This window comes from Thunnus maccoyii, chromosome 17, assembly GCF_910596095.1.
Source record: "Thunnus maccoyii chromosome 17, fThuMac1.1, whole genome shotgun sequence".
In the NCBI taxonomy this organism is placed as follows: domain Eukaryota; kingdom Metazoa; phylum Chordata; class Actinopteri; order Scombriformes; family Scombridae; genus Thunnus; species Thunnus maccoyii.
In genome coordinates this window covers 4,703,937-4,726,363 of record NC_056549.1, presented here as the reverse complement: position 1 = coordinate 4,726,363, position 22,427 = coordinate 4,703,937, and the positions used below count along the sequence as shown (strand labels likewise).

General features: G+C 39.4%; 1 protein-coding gene across 1 annotated transcript in view; it reads left to right on the top strand.

The window, feature by feature from the left end:
- Window positions 1-22,427, top strand: part of cnksr3 (cnksr family member 3) — a 60,570-nt gene that overhangs the window by 19,716 nt on the left and 18,427 nt on the right. The window contains exons 2-9 of the mRNA XM_042391211.1: window positions 394-557; window positions 8,184-8,386; window positions 11,442-11,529; window positions 13,975-14,016; window positions 17,247-17,366; window positions 18,564-18,623; window positions 19,647-19,715; window positions 19,870-20,019. Of these exons, the coding sequence (XP_042247145.1) occupies window positions 394-557; window positions 8,184-8,386; window positions 11,442-11,529; window positions 13,975-14,016; window positions 17,247-17,366; window positions 18,564-18,623; window positions 19,647-19,715; window positions 19,870-20,019 (896 nt within the window). The remainder of the gene's footprint in view (window positions 1-393; window positions 558-8,183; window positions 8,387-11,441; window positions 11,530-13,974; window positions 14,017-17,246; window positions 17,367-18,563; window positions 18,624-19,646; window positions 19,716-19,869; window positions 20,020-22,427) is intronic.

Below are 22,427 nucleotides of genomic sequence, written 5' to 3'. Positions count from 1 at the left end.
GTAGGATTGTCCGTGTGTCGGAGCCCAGAGGGATCCTGAGCTGAGGTGTGGTGAGGTTACAGGATGGTGTGAGCTGTTGGCCATCACAGTGATGGATCAGCAGGAAGAGTCAATAAGTCTGTGTTGACTCAGCAGCTGTGTTTGCTGTCAAACTTGAATGGATTATAACAGAGCCAGCTTTCACTGAAACTCACATGCTGAAAGGAAAACTCTCGTAGTATCGTTTACTCTCTGTCATACGTGCTTCCTTTCATCTCCTGTCTCTTCCCTACTGTTCAAATTATTTTCATTAAATGAAACATATTCTGTAAATATGTTTTTATCGCCTATTTAATGCATAAATGCCCAAATAAAAATCAACTTAAAAGTGTTGTCTCTGCGTCTGTCCCTCAGGTCTGGACGACAGCCTGCAGCAGTACATCCCGTCCTTCCAGCGGCAGCAGGTGGACGGGGAGAAGCTGCTCAGGATGTCCCACCAGGAGCTGCTGTCTCTGGGTGTGTCAAGGGTGGGACACCAGGAGCTGGTGCTGGAGGCCGTGGATCTGCTGTGTGCCCTGGTTAGTGAACCGTCACAGTATCACATCGTCTCACGGTTTCATCACATTCACACTGTTTAAATGTTTCGTCAGCATCTTGCAGTGTTGGGATTAATAGATGGGGGTGTAACGGCACACAATTTCAAAATTCAATGCATACCATGGTTTTGTGGTTACGGTTTGGTATGTTTCTCTAGAACAGAGAAAACAAAGAAATGCAGAAATGTTAACTAGAAACAGTAGCTCATGGGTCATAATTCCTGCTGTAAAAAATGAGGCAAGGAAAAATTTAACTTGGTCACTGAGTGATCAAAATTAAAAGCATTGTGTCATTGCTTCATCTAAACTACAAGCTATGCAGACATAAAAGTAGGAATATAATGTGACTCGAGCACTTTGAAACTGCTTTAATCAATAATTTTATATTAACGTAATGTGAAAGGAAAGGTGTCGCTCGTAGTGACTCTGCAGTTCCGCTCAGCGCTATCAATCCCTTTAGTGTCTAAAGTGCCCTTTACTGTTTTGGTTCACTCAACCTTGTTTCCTGCAGCAGCAGACAGCTGTTGCAGTAGAGCTGCAACGATTAGTCAATTACTCAATACATTTAGTCATTTTTTAAAGTGAAAATGTCCAATATTTGCTGGTTCCAGTTTCTGAAATGTGAGAATTTTATGGTTTTCTTTGTCTTCTGTGATGGTAAACTGAATGTTTGGACTGTTTGTTAGACAAAACAAGACATCTGAAGACATCAACTTGGACTCTGGGAAATTCTAAAGGGGATTTACCAAAAGATGATCAAGAAAATATTCAGCAGATTGATCAATAATGAAAACAATCGTTCATTGCAGCCCTAGTCTGTAGAGCAGCAGATAATGTTAGCAACTAGCTGGTGAAGAAAGAAAGAGTTATGAGATATTTTTCTCAGGAGTTGGTGGAGACCAAATTAGAGCTAAAAGAGAGTGAATGTTGGACTTTCATTCACCAGGACGACACAAACACGACTCTGAATAAATGTTAATGTTGCTTTATGTCTGCTGGATGTGGAAACTGTGTAAATTGTTTGCTATTACAACTTTATAAGATGATAATATGTCAAAGTATATGTCAAGAATGGGTTAAGGCATATTTAAGCATATTATCCTTTAATCCTGTGTTTTCTACAATAATGGTCGATGGACCCACTCATCAATGCTGTCACAGTGTTTGATGTCGGGGTGTCCTCCTGGTAGCCAAGTGATTAATAGAAGCATCGCATGTACCTGCAGCGTTCCTGGTCTGATTATGATTGGTCTCCGTCTACAATGTCACATGTTTTATGAAGACATGACTCGTGTCAGACAGTGTTGACCTACAGGTCTTTGTTCAGCGTTATTATAATGAATTGGTTTGTCATTGGCGTTGACTGTGCTAATGATGCTCGCTGCTGTGGGCGGGGTTTAGCTGAGACTCAACAAACAACAAAGTGCCAGAGCAGTTCTGTTCACCAAGTGCTGAGATGCAGGCAGAAGCTCTTCGGTTTCGTATCAAGTCCTGTAACAAACACACACATCTGCGTTCTGTTACACCCCAAATAAATATTTAAAGCTGAACCAGGCAGCTTCAGACGCTGGTTACCTAACAGTGAGAGTTAACTGAAGTGTTAGACTCCACAATCACCAGAAATCCTTTAACAGAAGAAACCTGCAGTCGGTGCAGTGGTCTTCATGGGAAATATAAGAATTTTAAGGAAAATACCTGATGTATAAAATATTAAAAGATGCAGCTCAGTGTCTGTTCATGTGTATTGAATCCTTCCTGCATCTTCTGTAAACCTGAGCATCCGGCTCATGAAGCTCCTTTATTTCCATCACATGACCTGACAGCAGTGGTTTATACTGGGCCCGGCTTCCAGAGAATGTGCTGATGTAAATATAATGCACTCTGTTAAATCTCTATCAGATCTGGCAACAGTCCCACAGTGCTGGTTTTAATACTTCTACACTGTAAAAAAAAAAATATTTGTGCAGCAATTTTTAAAGCATGCATTTAAAAAAAAGTTTCATTGTTCAAACTGAAGGTAAATTATTTTAAGTTTTTTACAACTAACACTTTTTTATTACAGTTTGATTGATTTAATGTGAAAAACTGTCCAAGACTCAAGCAAAAAAATTCCTTAAAACAAACTAAATGACCTGAGAAAGTCCATCACAGATCGTCTTTAAACATTAGAAACGTGTTTAGTTCTGAGTTTCAGTCGCTGAAACATAAAACATCTTAGAGTGACTCAAGTAGAATCTGACTACAGTGAAACTATCATATTGTACCATATTAAAAAGCAAATGACGATAATAAAAATGCTTTCGAGTTTATGTGTGTTTATTTTACGATAGCGTATTTGACCTCTGCACCTCGGCTGAAACCAACCTACCATTACATGAGCAAAACATTTCTCTACACCAACATAGTTAGTGTTTGACTCCAAACAGAGCCCCTCAGTCAGCTGTTTATGAGCTCTGACCGTCTTTGTCTCAGTGAAAAGCAGGATTTACAGTCAGTGCTGAGGTTTAATGGTGTAACTCAGCTGAATGGAGTCTGACACTCTGCTGTCACCGCTGACAAACAGGGAAAATAAAAGGATGACTGACCGCAGCAACGAGACGGAAACTACTACTGCTGTTTAAAGTTGTGTTATTGAAGTTTGGTAGATCTTTTATTCTATTATATTCTATTATATCTCCCAGTATCAACTGTATCTTAAGGTAGTTTGTCAAATTAGTTGCAAACATTTTCCCACGTTGCAGGCAAACAAACATCCTCCTGAATAAAAAACCTAAAATGACTTGACCAAGAAAGTTTAAACTTAAACTTAAGCTTAAACTGCACATAACTGTAACGCCCCCTGTTTAAATCCAGCCTGGGACATTTGTTGCAGGTCATCTTCTTCTCTTTCTCCTCAAGTGTCCCTCCCAACTCTTCACTTTTCTTTGTAGACCTTTTTCACAGCAGATATTTTGACTCCTTATAGTAGGCGTTGGTGCGAGTTTTACTAATAACAATATTAACGATGGCTGAGACAATAAGATGGCATGATTCACATTGTTATTTTTATTATTTACACTTTTGCTTTTCCTGTTGTAACATGTTGAAATGTTCTCCATGGATAAAGGACTATTAAAGAAACAATAGAAACAGAAATAACGTAAGTAGACGTTAGATATGTTTCCATCCACCGATTTTTATTCACGTTTTTAATTTGAGTAAAACAGACTTTAGTGGAAATGCAGGAAATTTAAAAAAAATATATTGCAAAATGTCTTGGCTGAAGGGAAAATGTTGGTGAATGGAGGCAAAATGCAATGAAGTGCAATGAAAACAGACTTGACCAATAAATCATGACAGGAAGCAACTGACTTAAACGTCCACTGAGGCTAAAATAGATTAAAAAAAAAAAAAAAAGGCTGCAGACAAACAGAAATGTCATATTTCCATCATGTTTTTAGAAAGATAGTGGATGGAAACCTGGATGAAATCAAATTTTCTTTTGACAAATTTCTTGAAATTCAGTTAAAATTTGTGCTACATTTGGATGAAAACATAGCTAGTGACCTTTGTTGGGCAGTAATTCAAGTCAAACTCTCGACTGTGTGACAACGTGGGTGAGAACAAAGAACTCATTTGTCCCATTTATACCTTTACATAGTGTATATTTAAAAAATGCTTGATTTATTTCTATTATTTTTTATCAGAATACCATCTTAATCAGTAGCATCGCTAGCACTTACTATCTTTGGTTTGTTTGGGGTTTAGCATAATATTCTGCTACAGTCACATCAATATTTACTTGTTAAATCAAATCACAGACAAGTATTGTTTAAATTTATCTTATTATTTCATAATTTATTATGAATTTAGTTGTGTGAAATGTTAGCTTTCATTGCTTTTCCTGCTTTCATGCTTTAACTGATGGGTCTTGTGTTGTACCAAGTCTTAGATTTAATGTTACGTCAACTAGTATTTGTTGTATTGTTTTGTAATGATTACGGTTTTCTTGGCAACATGGTGATGAATATTTAAGTCTTGTTTGTACTGATGATGTTTATTGATATAAGTAACATTTGTCATTTATCTGCTTTAGTTGAAAGAGAGAGAAAGAGTCCCTGAGAGAAATGTGGTTGTGCCTGAAGTGATTGTGCGGTAGATTAAAGAGTTTATTTAAGGGATAATTAGTCAGTGGAGACAGAAGGACGTCTGTGTAGCTGTGTGCGCGTGATGTAGCCTTAAGCTAATGAAATTTCAAGTTTTCATCAGTTAAGTTAATCATTCAGTTGTTTTCTTTTTTTTTTTTTTTTTTTTTACACGTGTACTGTGGTGCCACAATATAGATAAACAGCTTTTTTTAAATTTTTGATAAAATCTCTCAAGTCTGGCCAAACTCCCCCACAGACTAATCAATCAAACCTCTAAATTAATAACATTTTTTAAGGTAAGTTGCCCAACACACAACTGCAACCTGTAGCCTAGAACCAGATAAAATAAGAAATATTACAACAAGAAAGAGAGAACAACAACAAACCGACTTTCATACAGGTTGCTGCTCTTCATAATGTTTTCCAGGTGACATCACGCTGAGGAAAGATGCAGTAACACACCTAAACAGACCAGCAGATTTAGGGAAAGTTTTTCCTGTAAGACTGAATTGAAGGTCAAGTGACGTGTGCTGGATATTTTTTGCAGCGCTGAGCTGAGTTTACTGCTCTCTGGTGTGGAGCAGGAAACAGATGTGACCCCTCCCACCTGTCAGAAAGACCCCCCACCCTTCCCCTCACACACACACACACATTTGAAACACAGTGTACACCATGGAGAGGAAGAACCGTTTCAGTTTTGTTCCAGCAGTATTTCCGTCGGTTGTCAGATGATCAGTTTTCCATCTGAGGCTCTTTCAGCAGAACAAGAGACACTTTTTCTGTCTTTCTTTGACTTTTAACCCTCCAGACACTACAGGTTTATCAAGCTCTTAGTCACACTGTTCAGAGTCGTTTGGCTAAATTATCTTAAAACCAGAAGCCTGCCAACCACAGTTCAGAGCTGCAGTTCTGGCAACAGTAACAGTACAAAAGAAACTCAAATCTGATTAATGATGAATGGAAAACACTGATTATTTAAGGGGTGTAGAGAGCTGAAGTCGTGACCTCATATGTGGTCAAACCTCCGTTCCACCAGCTTCTGTAACTCAGTGCAATCTCTCATTCAACGTTTCTTTTGCTTCCTCTGAAAAACATGTTCCTGGAGTTTACTTTCCATATTCTACGACAGCATAGGCATCCACTAAGTTGAAACCTTCGAGATTTAAACAAAGTTAAACACAGAAAAACTACAGCTCCCATGAAAAAACTACAAATGATTGTTTGGTCTATAAAGTCATCATTCATCTTTCTAGTTTTAATCTGTGCTGTGTAAAGACATGTACAGCGTTTGTTGTTCTCCGACAGTTGTTCTTTACACTCCCAGATGTTGCAGGAGTTTTGTCCTCCTCAGACTTCAGGGTTAGGGTCAGTGTTAGGGTTAGGGCTAGGGTTGGGTTAGGGCCAGGGTTAGGGTTAGGACTAGGTTTAGGGCCAGGGTTAGGGTTAGGGTCAGTGTTAGGGTTGGGGCTAGGGTTGGGTTAGGGCCAGGGTTAGGGTTAGGACTAGGTTTAGGGCCAGGGTTAGGACTAGGTTTAGGGCCAGGGTTAGGGTTAGGGTCAGTGTTAGGGTTAGGGCCAGGGTTAGGGTCAGTGTAAGGGTCAGGGTTAGGGATAGGGCTAGGGTTCGGGTTAGGGCCAGGGTTAGGGTTAGGACTAGGTTTAGGGCCAGGGTTAGGGTTAGGACTAGGTTTAGGGCCAGGGTTAGGGTTAGGGTCAGTGTTAGGGTTAGGGCTAGGGTTGGGTTAGGGCCAGGGCTAGGGTTAGGGCCAGGGTTAGGGTCAGTGTAAGGGTTAGGGCTAGGGCTAGTGTTAGGTTTAGGGTTAGGGCTAGGGTTAGGTTTAGGATTAGGGTTAGGGCCAGGGCTAGGGCTAGTGTTAGGTTCAGGGCTAGGGTTAGGGCTAGGGTTGGGTTAGGGCCAGGGTTAGGGTTAGGACTAGGTTTAGGGCCAGGGTTAGGGTTAGGACTAGGTTTAGGGCCAGGGCCAGGGTTAGGGTCAGTGTTAGGGTTAGGGCTAGGGTTGGGTTAGGGCCAGGGTTAGGGTCAGTGTAAGGGTCAGGGTTAGGGCTAGTGTTAGGTTTAGGGTTAGGGCTAGGGTTAGGTTTAGGATTAGGGTTAGGGCCAGGGTTAGGGTTAGGGCTAGGGTTAGGTTTAGGATTAGGGTTAGGGTTAGGGTTAGGGCTAGGGCTAGGGTTAGGGTTAGTCAGTTTTCTCCTCTGTGCACCTTGGAAGTAGGTGAAGTTGTGCCAGAAATCACACAGACTCTGTTTTTACACAGACAGACAGACAGACGCTGCCTGTTTCACTCCAACAAAGGTCTAACTTCATGTAGAGCTCTTTCCTGATTGACATGTCTGCTTCTTGTGGGGTGAGATCACTTTACTCCTAACATGGTTTGAAAGTTCACCTGAAGCGTGATTTTAACTCTTTGTCAGGTGTCATGTTTCATTCAGGTGGATGTTTTGTTTTTTGTACAGTGCAGTGAGTTGACAGGTGGAATGTCAGATGTTTTTATTGGCTCCGAGCGTCACAACGCCTCAAACATCTGAGCTGGTTGACGCGAGCCAACGTGCTGACAGAGAAAATTAATTGTATGATACGTTTTGGAGAGGAAAGGATCATCTGCGGTTATTGATACGTTTGAAAATTGGATCCGAAAGTGTGGAAAATATTTCTTAATGTTTACACAAATCCACAGACACCTTTTTAGTGCTGTAAATAAACCTTTCGGAAAGTGTGAGATGTTGAGACTTTACACTTGACTTTTATTAAACATCTCATTTTTATTTTTGCCAGTTTGTCACCATGGTAACCAAACAGCAACATTAATTAATATTATTCTGGGATCCAGTAAACTCACACGAGCTCGCTTTGGGTTTGCGATTAGTTTGAGTGAAGTTGACGTGGTGTTGATGACTTTTTTTTTTTTTTTTTCCTTAGTCAGATCATCGCCATGGTGACTGGTTTGTAGGAATGTGTGTGTGTGTGTGTGTTTTGATTGTGGGGGGGCGGGGGTGTTGGTCAGGGGTCATGAGAATTGCTTCTTCCCATCATTCCTGTGTGTGAGGTGCAGAGATGCAGAACTCTTTAAAGTTTCTAAAATCAATAAATAAACAACAATTTTGAGACCATGATTAAGCAGGTTTGTAGCCTTTCCAGGCTTCTACCGTTACGTGATTAACATTGTGATTCATGGATTAGATTTAGAGGTAAATCTACTGGATTACGGGACAGAACAGGAAGTTATCGTTGTCCTTTGAGAGTAAACACAGGTGAAGCTTTCAGAGTTTCTGGTGATGGCAGATATTGTAAAGAGTGAACAATTAGTGGGGAAAAACCCACTTATCAAGGAAGTGGTGACAGTGCTGATGGGAAATGTGGTTTTTGAAGATGCCCTAACAATAACACTGCAGCTTTAACATGTCGGATTATATCCATAATGTCAAGACAGTTTTTAAAATGCAATTATTTCACATTCTGAACAGAACTCTGGCTTGGAGTCGGACAACCTGAAGACTCTGGTGGGGAAGATGAGAGTGGCGCACCACAACCTGAGCAGCGCCGTGTCGCAGCGCAGGAAGAACCCCGCCTACCACAGCAAAACCTCCCATCAGCCCTCCAACGAATTCCTGACCGCCGTGGTGGAGCTGATCGGAGCCGCCAAGAGTCTGCTGGCCTGGCTGGACAGGTAGACAGAAGTACATTCAGTACATAAACATGTAGATACAGTATATATATATACATACATGCACCAATCCATAAAGCATCCACTCAGTGTTGCTTAAAAACGTGGAAAATTCCAATTTTATTAAATGTGTCAGTCAAAAAAATCAGAGACACACAAGATTAGTACATGACTCCTTGTTTTCTAGTGCTTAAACATTATGCTAGTGTTATTTAAATATTTACCTATAATCATAAAGGTCATAAATACACTTTTGCTTTTAAAAAAAGGCTCAGTTATTACAGTTATTACAGTTAAAACAGCTGGTCACTGTAGTTTTTATCAAACGTTACTCAAACAGGAGGAAATAGTGCATTTGTTGGGGACTATTTTCAGTGGCGGATGAATCCACATTAAGTGCTCTAGTGGGCAGGATAGTGTGTGTGGGACTGAGACAAAATTAACTACAGTGTGTGTCTTTGTCTACATTTGTTTCTTTAGTTGTCCAATTGGTTTTTGACCTTCTTAATATCCTTTTATTCAAACTGTGCTCACAAGGCCGGCCGATATCAGAAATACAGTGAAAACCTGTTTTCTTTTAAGGAGAGAAAAACAGTTTTCAGAAGGATAAGATAAGATATACTGTACTTTATCGTCCCCTTGGGGAAACTTTTCTTCACTCAGCATCACTGCAACACGGAGCATTTATCTCCAGATAGACTTGGCAGCATCCTTACAATCATTCACACATTAAAAAAAACAAAAAAGCTTAAGTCCATGCATTCAGTGTTAAAAAAACAAGTAAATAAAACTGATTTACAGCTGCAACAATTGATGATAGTTAATTGGCAACTATTATGAATGATGAAAATGAAAATGATTGTTAGTTGCAGCCCTAAAACCAATTAAACCAATGAAACCGATACAGATAAAAGCAGAATATTGCAGAAACAAGTCAGGAGAGAAACACACGGTAAATATCTTGTTTTTATTTTTCTATGTAAAACATTTCCCAGTGAAGCTTTACTTCCCCGTCATGAAACTGGAGGTTGTTGTAGATTCACATCCTATGAAAGAACAACATCTCTGTGACCTGAATGGGCGCCTGTGAGGGTTTTATGGCTCACTTGACGTGTAAGAGGAAAAACAAAAGAGTGTTAAAAACACACCATCCCACACACTCTCTCTCTCTCTCTCTCTCTCTCTCTCTCTCACACTCACACTCACAGTTATTAGTGCCGGTCCTTGTGAACACGCGTGCTGTCTGTCAGCCGTCTGTCTGCTCTTTGACTCCTTCAGGTTTTTCTCAGCTTGTATCAGCTTGAAGAAAATTCCAGTTGACTGCAGCTGTTAGACACAAACACTGACAAGTTTCCGCACTGACGCTCGTAACGCTCCTCACATCTGATGAAAACACCTGGAGTCGGGGTTCAGTAGCATTTTACCGAATCAGAACCCGGAGTTAAATCCAGACAATTATGATTCCATCAAGGTTCAATTCTCGACATATTTGTAATTATCGGAAGTTATAAATAAGGAAAACTTAAAAGCTGCAATCAGCTTTTGTTCAGATCAGATCTTTATTGTCCCACAAGAGGAAATTCTTTTTGCAGCAAAGCAGCGTAAAAACAATAAACCATGAAAACATAAAAGCCATAAAAACACAACAAGACAATGAGAGACATTAAAAGTGTCGGCACTATGCACGCATGTAAAGTAAATGATGCATGTTAAAAGCAAACAGCAACAAGAAAAATTAAGATAAGAAATAAAGTGACACACTGTTGGCTGAGGAAATGCTGCAGTTTTTAGTGGCAACTGAGCAGAAAATGTTTAAATGAAAGGTTGATTTAAATATGTATCTGACACACACAAATAAATAACTTTTTCCTGAGCAACGTGCTCTAGTCTAGTCTAGTCAAGTCAGGTCTGTTTCATTTGTATAGCCCAATGGCACAAATCACGTATATTGCCTCAGGGGGCTTTACAATCTGTACATCAATACAACATCCTCTGTCCTGAGACCCTCCATCTGAATAAGGAAAAACTCCCTCAAAAAAAACCTTTAATGGGGAAAAATTGAAGAAATCTTAGGAAGAGACCAAGATAGCAACATTTCAAAAATACAGCATGAAAAAATAGATTCTTAATGTTTCTGAATCTATACATTGTATTGGATAAAGTATGTTAAGCATCCACTAATTTAATATTTCTACTCATTAAACACACATTTGAAGGTCTGTGTTAGTTTGCTGTGACCTATTAGTGAGGCATTGAAGCCAGTGCTTACAGACTGTTGATATATCAACCTAAGGATCAGGATGCAGATGCAGCAATTTGCATATGTGAGTCTTGTACGTATAAATATTGACCAATGAGTATTTCTATGCATGGACTGTTACACCAGTAACCTGAGAAGTACTGTATGAGTAACACATGATCAATAAGCCTTTGTACACAAGCTAAAACAAACTGCTCTAATTATGAGAAGTCCTGATTCAGAACTATTAAGTTGATAATCTTAATTTATTGATATGATATGAAGGAAAGTTTACCTATCAGATTCTGACTCCTGAAACCAGAGAAGAGTCACCACTTTTTTTGGTGATGTGAGCGCATCAACCAGACAACTGCTGAGTTTCATTTTGGCCTTTTTGCAAATTAACGTTAAATAGTTACAGACAGAGTCTTACTTAGCTGAATGTTTTGTACATTGCTCTTTACTAATAACAAAGAATGAGGAGAGATTTACTCTTCACCAGCTGCTGTTCCACATGCACAAATATAGGTTAAACAAATATGAACATATATGTACTGAAAGATTAGACTCCAGGTACAACAATGCATGGCAAACAATTGAAATAGGGTGTTTGATGGTTTAAATGTTCTAATTTTTGCTATTTTAGCAACCAGACTGGAACGGACCATCAGAACGTAACCCTACAAAGAGTCAGTACTGGCAGGAGTCATGGTTTTACTGCACTTGACTTAAACATGAATTTATAATGATTGACAGATGAATCACTGATGAAAATAAGTGTCAGTTGCAGCTTTAAATAATAATAACATCTCTTTGCAGGACTCCACTGACGGGCGCCAACGACTTCACCTCCACCAAAAGCAGAATCATCCAGCTGTGCCTGGAGCTCACCTCCACCGTCCAGAAGGTCAGTGAGGTTCAAACATGGCTGCGTTCTCTTCAGGCTGCTCGTCTCTACTGACGAGACTCAGACAACATCTCTGAACCCTCTCAGACAAAGAAAACTGTTGTGTGAAGACAACAGAGAGAAACACAGAAGGTCATGAACTTAAGTCGAACTTCTCATTTTGTGACCTCTGGGACAGTTTGTTTTCAAGCTTTGGTGATTATGATGATGATGATGATGATGATGATGATGATGCACCAGATAACTACTGTTTACATGCACAAAGTCCTTTTGATGATGCTCTTCCGGATATGACTGTTTAAACAAGCAAGAATCTCTTGACTTTCCCTTTTAAATCATCGTTTTTAGAACAGAAAACCCTTTTTCCCACATTGTATGACAACATGGTGCATTTCATATCAACTTACTGTAAATGGAAATACTTCAGATGTCTTGTGTAGGGATGAGAATTGATAAGATTTTATTGATACCAATGCCTTTATCGGTCTGAGTCTTTATCAATTCCCTTATTAGTTCCAGTTTTCAGCGTCAACACAGTTTTATTTTCTAAGTCTGAACACTGATGAAACAGAGTAGATTCTGATTCTACTCAGAGAAGGACTGTTTGGAGATCACCTCCAAGTTCCCTCAGTGTTACTGTACTGCAGCCTGGTCAGCCAGCTGTCAGCTAGTTAGCCCCGGTTGCTAACAGCTGACGGTCCGCTGTCCGTTAGTAGCTACATTAGCTTTGTTAGCTTTGTTAGCTTTGTTAGCTCCGGCAGCAGACCGACAGAACAGCTGCTCTCCCTGCAGCCTGGTCACAGTACCGGCTCAACTTCTTGGTAATTCTGGGTGTGTTTTATTTGCTGTCTCGGTCTTAACCGCCATGACTCCTCCTTGTTGCAAGTTTCCAGCAGTGTAGACGCATGAGTTTGAAGTCAATGTTTTGCAACTGACAGAAAAAAAATGCCAGTATCGATGGATGTGATGGATATGATGGATCAGACTATTTGGAACCAGTTCTCAACTGGAACCGGTTCTCCATTCCCATCTCTAGTCTCGTGCATCATTTTATACACATTTCCCTAAAATAAAGACATATTTAGTGTATTTGGAAACTTTTGCTGTGTTCATGTCATAACAAAATGATCGTAACTACAAGATTCTGACTTGTAAACAGCGTTCACGTCAACATCCAGGTCATGATTTCAATTAGAAAACTTAAAGCTCCGAGATACCCGACTTGCACTCCGTCGTTCAAGGTGATTAAACCCAATGATGTGCATTGAACTGCAGCCAGCAAACACTGGTCACACAAAGCACCACCCTAAACATCGGCTGCTTTAGCCAATAAGAGCAAAAGTACTTATTCTACTGATTGGATGATTCCAACTGCAACAAAAGGTCTGATTCCTAAGAAATTCCTAAGAAACAAAAATTCCCAGTTGCAGTTGAGGCCGTTCAGTGTGATATTTTTTGCAGCGTGTCATCTCTCCCCTGTATGTGACTGCAGAGTTTTTGTGCAGCGTTGAGGCGTTGCCCTCGCCGCGCTGTCATGCAATCATCCTGTCAGTCTGTTTACAGGGAGCTGTTATTTCACCGACCACAGGAGGAATCCTCTCAGTGTCTCTGGGAGGCGTTTTGCGGTCCCTCCCTCTGGTTTCACTCTCCTGTAGGCTGTCATTTCTCAAATATTTGTTTTCCCGCTGATTCCTTTCTCTCTTTATTCATCTCTGTTTACAACACTCGCAGTTCTTCACAGAGACAGATGTCTGAAAGGGAGAGTTCTCATTTGATGTCAAGGTGTTTTAAAATCGAGCTTTTCTTTAATGAAGATTTTATTCTGTACAGCTTCTGGTGTGTGTTGAAGCGTGACATCAATAGATTAAATTATTACGTCTGAAGTAGTTTGTCTCAATATTTTGACCTTTTGAACTCTTATGTTCCCATATTGTCTTTAAATTTCTATTAAATTTGGATGGTTTTAAACATTTCTCCAGTCACAGTGTATATTCTGTGCCTTTAATTGTCAAAAAATACAGTATATGATGTTTTATATTGTGTGACATATTTAAAACTAAGACAAAAAGATTTTTTATAGCTGCACCGAGATGCAGTTTGTGTCTCTCACTGTAGAATATTCTCTTTACATTTGAGTTACAGAGCTCAGTTTTTGTTTTTCTGAAAGATAAATCAAAAAATCAAAAATTTCAACATCTTGTTTGATTTCCAGAATCCTCAAAGACTTTTTGAACCATCTGCAAAGACACCTGTTTTCCCAAGAATGTTTTATTTATCCTCTGATGTGAATCCAGTGGTTAGAATTAGAAGTTATCTTATTTCATCAGCAGGTTTTTTTTTTCTTGCAGATATTTGGACTGTGTGGAGGATTAAAAGTATCTATTTATTTATTTTATTTTTTTGGCTGTATAAAGTCTCTCAGTGTGTTTGTCTCTTTAATTGCAGGACTGCACTGTTTATGAGATGGAGGAGAAGATTCTGGAAGTGGTGAGCGTCGCTTCTTCTTTTTCCTCTGGGCTTGACGCACGCACACACACAAACACACACACACACAAACACACACACACACACAAACACAGTTGGTGGAACACACACACTTCCTTTTCCTGTCTTTTGCTGAGTGTCCTGTGGTGTTTAGTGTGTGTTCTTTTGTGTGTGTGTATGTGTATGTGTGTGTGTGTGTAAGTGCTGTTTATTCAGCTCAGGAGCATCCACTTCCTGTCTTAGATAACACTTCCTGTTTTGTTCCCAGAATACTGAATCAGCTGATGGTAACTTTCCCTCCTGACAACCAGTTTCTCTGACTCGTGACCTCTGACTCGTCTCTAATGAAACCTCAAGTCTGAGTTTAGCGTTCCTTGTGACTGTTCTGCAGAGGGAGGCCTAAAAGATCCTTAAAACGCCCAAAAATTCACATACAACTTCTCAAGAGAGTTGTTATTTTGTTAGCTTGTAGCTTGTACTGCTAAATTTAGGTCGTTAAGTATCGTGACATAAGTTACACAAACATCTTTACATTCCTTCATGGACGGATTATGAGTCAAATGGCTCCTGGACACTGATGCTGCACCTGCTTGTTGTCGTTTTGTGTCAATTTTCAGGATGTTTTTTCAGGTTAAATTTATCTGTAAAGTGCTGCTGTTACATTAAAACTGTGTCTAACTGCAGTATTTTCATGCTGGAGATGAAGAGCAGCTGTCTAACTGTTCTCCAAGGCTTCCTGCTAATCAGATAATCGCTGATAATTCTCTGTAGGTTCATGTTCAGTAATCCATCCATCTATTCCACCATTTAAGATGATGGTAAATACTGACAACATCGCTTTGATTGACATTTTTGTGCAGGACGTGTGTGGAAAAGTAGGTGTGAACGAGCTGCTTTAATGTATTCAGACGGTGTTTATTTCATTGTGACGTTGGTGGACAATGATTTCAATGAACTTTGTCGGTCTCCTGTATTCTTTGGCATCCACCTCTTGTTTTTTTTTTACACTCCGTCTCGCTTGTGACTAAAAGCGTTATCGAGGGGTCACAGAGACGTTACTGTGTAAAAGGCTTCATGGTCACCTGGACAAACAAACTGAACTAAAGCAGGAAACACTGCAGAGTTCAATAAATGAAAGGAGACCTGAGAGGTTAAGAAATAGTTTTGGTTTAAACCTGGAGACAGCTGATACCAACTCACCAAAATTAGACTTACAAAACAAATCTAAAGTAAAAAAAAAAAAGAAAAAAAAAAAGGAATTGTACCAATTAACTTTCCAGAGGAGCTTGTTTTCGTGGTTTACTTGTAATTTCCTGCGTGTTTGTGTTTTCCTGATCGCCTCCTTGCTTCCCATGACCTCAGACCCCCTGCTGCGCTGCAGGGCTGAGTGTCTAGTCAGTCTAATGATCAGTGTGTGTGAAGGCCTCAGGCTGCCGGGAGGATCTTCTTCTGTTGTTCAACGAAACCCAACAACTGCCTCATTTGGAGCTTTTTCATGTGATGCTGCTCTGAGGTTCATTAGTCTATTTTTTCGTTTCCTTTTCCACAAAGAGGTCAGAGGTCAGGGTAAGACAGCTTAATACTTCCACAGCAAGTTGTGACTCAGTGTTTTTAGACACACGGGAGCAGATACTTGACATCATGGAAGATAAAAAACTGCCATCTCAACAACTTCCTCTCTTTAAAAAGGCAGTTCTACCACAATTTTTAGATTTTAATTAATATATTTTGAAATTTAACTCTTTTTGAACATGTAGAGTGTGACTAGTTTCAGCACATTTGCAGAGCTGTAGCTAAGATTTTAGAAATACTGAGGTTATGAGTCTGAATTCCCCCACATAAGAAATGTTTGACTAATAAAAGGTCATTTAACAGTTTGATTATATTCTCAGTAAATCTTTTTGTAAATCTCTCTACATTATTGTCTAAATGTTGTACACTGCCAGCTATGTAACTCTGATATAAATCACCAAATTCCTTTTTTATTCATTTTTTTGGCCTATAACATTCAATCCTAAGGATATTTAGTCTAAAAAGTAATTAAAAACCCACTGTATGCAATATTTGAACGTAAACTCCACTTGATGTCATTAAACCTCTCTGATTCCCAGAAATATTACTGAGGTTATGACTTCTGTGGAAACTACAGATCTGCATTTATCTAAGTTTCCTTCAGCCTGACACGTTTTAACCAGAGTAGCGTTCCGGTATTTTAAGCGATATGTGCCTGCGCAGCTCTTATTTGTAATGAGGAAACACTGAAGAGTCTGCAGGGTCAAAAAGTTTAGTCGTATCACTTTCGTTTCCTCATTTTCATGGATTATTTGCTGCACTCAGAGTCTTTTACAGGTCATTTCATTTTGTAATTATTTCCTGGAAATTTTCTGTGTAATTTGCAGGTATTTCACGGTTAATTTCTAGGACATTGTACAGAGAAGGTGGTGCAATTTGGTACAAATTCTAAGAAAAAACAAAAACGTGTTAAGCTGGTTTAGTTGTTGAGTGCCGAATCATTATATTTGAGTTCATAAGTAGTTCATAGTGGTAAAAATTCTTATAAATTAGACTCTTAGCTTTAACTGAGAGAAAATACTTTTTTCTTCAGTGTGTAGTTTGGTGTTTCACACTACATATAAGGATGTTTCTTTGAAAGTATAATGAACACATTTCCTGTGTACTACCAAATGACATAACCCTTTCAAAGAAATGTCCTAAGAATTAACGGTTATACAGCAGCTATTTTTAGGAAATTACTGAAAAATTGCAAATTAACAACTATGTATGAACCCAAATATGAGTGAGTACATAACAACTAAACAAACTTAACACTTTTGTCTGTTTTTTTTCTTATAATTTGTACCAAGTTTCACTGTAAAATACCTTAAAAATGAACCGTGAAATACCCGAAAATTACAGAAATCACAGAAAATTTCAATGAAATTATAAAATAAAATAAAGCTGTTCTTTACTGTCTGTTCTCCTTCAAATAAAACAAGAATAAAAATAAGTGCAGATTGAGTCTGTTTCAGTGCAGTTTCAAGAAGCCAAATGAAAAGTTTAGATTCAAATGATGTAACTTTGTGACGTATTTTTACTTTAAGAACGGATCATAATTCACTCCACCTCATCGTGAGAATGCTTGAGTCTGTTTGTCATACAGGTAACATTACATCATTCTGAAATTAAACAGCCATTGACTTTTATTTTGTTCAAATCTCTTGTGTGTGTTTCAGTCCCGAGCTCTGAACGGCATCTGCGAGAAGACGGCCAAAGTGACCTCTGACTCCTTAAAGGGTGAGATGGCCTGTCTGGAGGAGGTGCACATCTCCAACATCAAGCCCGGGGAAGGACTGGTGAGCTCAGATCCAACTATTCTATGATTGAACACAACAGATGATGTGTGGAGGAAACATTTAGTCAGAGCAGAATATGATCACAGCAGTTACTCAAGAAAAGTAATCCATCACTAATAATTATTTACACTTCACATTCAGTCCTCTTGCTCAGAGTTTATCTGACTGTGCTGCACAGCTGCTGGAATATTTCTGTCCAGCAGAAATATTCTCATTATGATCTGTGACAGGATGACGACCTTTAACCTTTAGCCAGTTTCATGTAGGCAAGTTTTCTGATCACCAACCGGCTGCAGCAGCAGTTCAAACTTAGCCTCCATTTAATGTTATGTTTATGAATCAGTAATTAAAACTGGTTGCACCACACAGACTGGTTCTCATGTAGAGATTAGTCTTAGCTGACAGAACCAACGGACAAAAACACAACATGTGACCTGCTGTTTATTGGGGGGTGATGATGTTCTACAGGCGCTACAGGGCACAATATATTCTTTTGAAATATATGTTTATTTGTTTTTTTTTGGGAACATAGAGAAAAACTTAAAAAGTACAAAATGAAATTAAACTTTTAACTGGTATTATACATGTAGTACCAGTGTACACAGCAGAGAGCTTTACATTGGACACGACCCATTAATCCTTATCATTAAAATATACGTCAGTACAGGTTCCAAATCTTACTGAACACACACCCGTTGTCGTCATCAAGTCTCAGTCTCTCCAAGTCTCCAAGTGTGTTTGCTGTTTCTCTCAACCACAAGTCACGTAGGTACAGAATCTTTTTCAACGCTAACTAACACACATGAACATTTTGTAATTATCATTCCAAACAAACATTTTTCTCACTTACTGGCCAAAGAATAAGGAGCTTGTTGCTCCAATGATGGCAGACGTCTTTTATATTCAGACCACATCAGCAGGACGACACTGTCAGATAAATACCAAGAGCTGTAAAAAGAAAACCTACAATTTGACCCGACTTCCCCTGAGAAACACTAACAGGTATTTTAGAGCTGCAACATGAACCACAATCAACACAGAGTCAAAAACAGAAACAGATGTAGGTCCAAAAAGGAGAAGCCCACAACCGCCACTGCAGCGAGGTATTATAGAGAAACCACATGCTGTGCATTTATATACAGGATTCATATACACAGTCTCAAACGCTGAATCCTTCAAATCTGTTTAATCTCACAGGGGATTTACATCAAATCCACCTACGACGGGCTGCACGTCATCACAGGAACAACAGAAAACGTGAGTGTGCTGCTGGTTCTTTGTCACAACTGCTGTTGGACTGTGGTTACAAAAAAAAAAGAAGCTGTTTCCAGACATTTAGTCCAGCTGTGGTCTTAAAAGTCATGTCAACAATGTTCAGTTTGTTTTTGTGACACTTTCAGACCATCAATGTTCCTTCACAGCATCTGCAGCTGTAAAAAAATGTTTAAGAAAGCGGTGAATCCAGCTCCTTCAACAAAAAGTTATGAATATTTTTGTATATAATTGACATCCAACATATAGACTGTATATAAAGATGGACGTAGCGAGGTGTGACATCATCCGTTGGTTTCATTGGAGCCATCTTTTCTGTTCGGAGCCTTCCAGATAAGGAGAGCAGGGTGTCAAAAAAAAAATAATGACTCAGTATTTCTAGAGAGAAGTTGACACTTTTCGAAGCGGTCAGTGGCACTTTAAAGTTCTTCCACGTCGGCTTCAGCCTCAAACCGTGGTGGTTGCCACTTGGTTTTACATCTATAAACTACAAGTGAGACGGTGCAGCAGCGGATTGTGCTGAAGGAAACACAATCAGACCTGCAGCAAACACTGTCTCTACTGCTAGAAACAGCAGCGAGGAAGTTTATCTATTCATAAAGTGTTGATTTTAACTTAAGTTATCTGTAATTATTTTATAATTGATTATCCGTCCATCAATTTCCTGCCACTTATCTGGGTCCAGGTCGTGTTAATTGATTAATTATATTACTAGGAATAATTGTTTTGTACAGCTGATCAGTACCTGAATAGTTTTACTGTCATTTCTGACCGGTATGGCCGTAGAAAACATACAACTTAAAAGTCTTACATTTAATTTGGTGAACACTTGCAGAAGTTCTCTTCTTAGGTGGAAACACATCTGTAAAAGCTGCTTTTCTGGTGAAACAGTATCAGAGATGTGTGAGTGTGTCGTGTGCTGACTTTCCCGTCTTTGTTGTGTTTGATGACTCCCTTCAGTTTACCTGCTAACATGAGTCAAACCCTGATTCTCTGTCTGCCTCTCAGTCTCCCGCTGATAAAACTCAGAGGATTCATGCCGGAGACGAAGTCGTTCAGGTCAACAGACAGACGGTGGTGAGTCAAAAACATGAGATGTTATAACCACACATGGAACTCGGAGGGTTTTTACACCACTGAAGTTCATGCTTGAAGTCTAAATCCCTGCTAGTGCCCTCTAGAGGCTGCAGAGATCACTACGGCTCAGAGTTCTGCTCTGTGATTGGTCCAGGTGGGCTGGCAGCTGAAGCACCTGGTGGAGAAGCTGAGGGGAGAGTCCGGAGGCGTCACCCTGGTGGTGAAGAAGAGGCCGTCTGGGACCTCAGGAGGCTTTGCGCCCGCTCCGCTGAAAAACCTGCGCTGGAGACCCCCCCTCGTACAGGTGAGACACCTCCTTAAACATTTTACAGCACTGGTTCACTCTCACTGCTTTCATCAGCACCGTCTCCAGCTCTCATAAACCCTCAGTACACCACCTGCTCAGCACCAATCGACAAACAGACACAGTTAGCTGCAGACTAGCTGGTGAACATAGTGGAGCATTTAGCAGATAAAGAGCCAAATGTTTGCCTCAGGAGTTGGTAGAGAGCAAAAACAGAGCTAAAAGAGAGTGAATATTGGACTTAGATTCACCAGCTGGACAGAAACACGACTCCACATGAATGATGATGTTGCTCCGTAACCGCTGGATGCAGAAGTTCACTTTAAAAGGCCTTATTGTGTCAAACGTGGCTTTGAGGTTCAGTTTGTTGTGGCGTCCTGACCTTAAGTGGTCTAAAAAAACGAATGAATTTAGCTTTAAATGACACCCTGAAGAGTTCAGAGTCTCAAACTGAGGATAAAGAGGATGAGATGTTTATGTAGAGTAATAGTAGAGGAGGAAGAAGTAAAGGAGATATTTTTAATCTTTAGACTTTCAGAGGTGCGACTAGGTAAAGCAGAGCAGGTAAATAAAGCTCCTGTAGGTGAATTCTCCGTCTGTCATCGTAGCTTTTAGTTTCTACTGTTTCTATTCCTGTTTGTGATCCGATCCCAGTAGAAAATACAGCAGCCACCCAGTCTGCTGCTGGCCTGAGGTGGGTGTGTGAACAATGGATCCCTTCTTCACTCTTCCTGTTCAAAAAAAAAACAGGCAAAGCAAAACACTCTAAACACTAAACTGAGTTGATGTCAGACATCTTTGGAAGGTGACTCATTGGTTACTCCACAATGTGACAACTCTGAGGGGGTTTTTGTGTTGACGGAGCTCCAGGATGTGTGTGTTTAAAGAAGATAGGCTCCCTAAATGCGGTTCGATGCATTCAGGCTCTAATCTCGGATATCAAAACAGATGTGAAGTCAGTCTGTCTGTACCTCGCCGTCGCTCCCTCCCCTTCAGGTCAAAGGTCATCTTGAATCGTCTCCACTGTTTACACTCGACCCGTCATCACCTTACAAATATATTATCATTTGGATTGATTTTACTGCTGATTTTTCATTTTTACTTAATTATTTAGATATAAAATGTCAAAAATGAATATTGAACCCAGTATTTTATATTGCTATTGTAAATTTCTATTATTTATTATTTATGATTACTTGATTTTTGTGAATATTTTGATTGTTTGGCACCATGACACCAGATCTGATTAAATCATTTTGATAATTGTTTAAACATTTTCTGCTTCTTAAATGTGGATTTGCTGCTTTTCTCTGTTTTTATATCATAGTAAACTGAATATATTTGGGTTTTGGAACATTTTATAGACTACATATTTGAAAGTAATCTTTAAATATAAATTACTAAATGAATATATGATGAAAGTTATTAGTAGTTGCAGCATCTCATCACCAGTAACCAGAGTCCAAAGTGATTTCTGCAACATTTTGATGATCAGCAATGAAAAACCAATAATGTCTGTAGTTTATTGATATGAAAGGAAGGCAGCAAACCTTCACATTTCATATGTTTACTTTTGAAATGACCTGAATTGATCATCCAAATGGTCACCATCTGGTTTAACTGATTTAATAGATTAATGAAGTAATCCTTTAGCAGGTTATTACCAGTAACTCTTTTTTTGGTCAAACATGTTACACCCTCTTTGTCCATTGTTCCAGCTTCTGTGATGAAAAGTTTCCTGATGTTTTACTCTCGTAGGAGCAGAATGACTCTCCTCTGTACGGGTTTCTAACTAACTACTGACTGTCAACAAACCAAATGAAAACACTGAAACCAACCATGTGTCTCAGCTTCAAGCTCATTGGTTCCTACTGAAGACATACATCTTTAAAAACAGCTGATGTGTAGTTTCATTTTTAAAAAGAGTCACTGTAGGGGGTATGAAGGGATCTTCTAACGGTCGGTATGAACAGGAGGAATGATGACAGCATGAAAAACCTGTTCCAATGTGTTCATTTGAGCTCCTGACTGTTGACTTAAACACTGTGAACTCGTCCTTTAATCTCCTTCAGACGTGGACGAAGCAAAAAAAAGAAAAAAGAAGCAGAGTGAAGTTCCTGTGTTTATAGAAATACAGCAGCTTTGGAGGAGAGGAAGGAAACAGAAGAGCCTCGTCTGCGGTTTCTCCTCTCAAACTGAAACGTCTTACTGTTATTTTATGATAAACGCCATCAGAAGAAATGTCACGTCCTCTGCTGCTGTTAGTCTGTCTTTAAAGAAAAGCTCTACATCAGGAGTTTGAATGTTTACTTTTAAACCTTCTGCTCGTCGATCATAAAGGAATACTGGACTCGTAGAAGGAGGTTTGGTTGTTAAAATGAAATCTACCAGCTGCAGAGAAATAATAC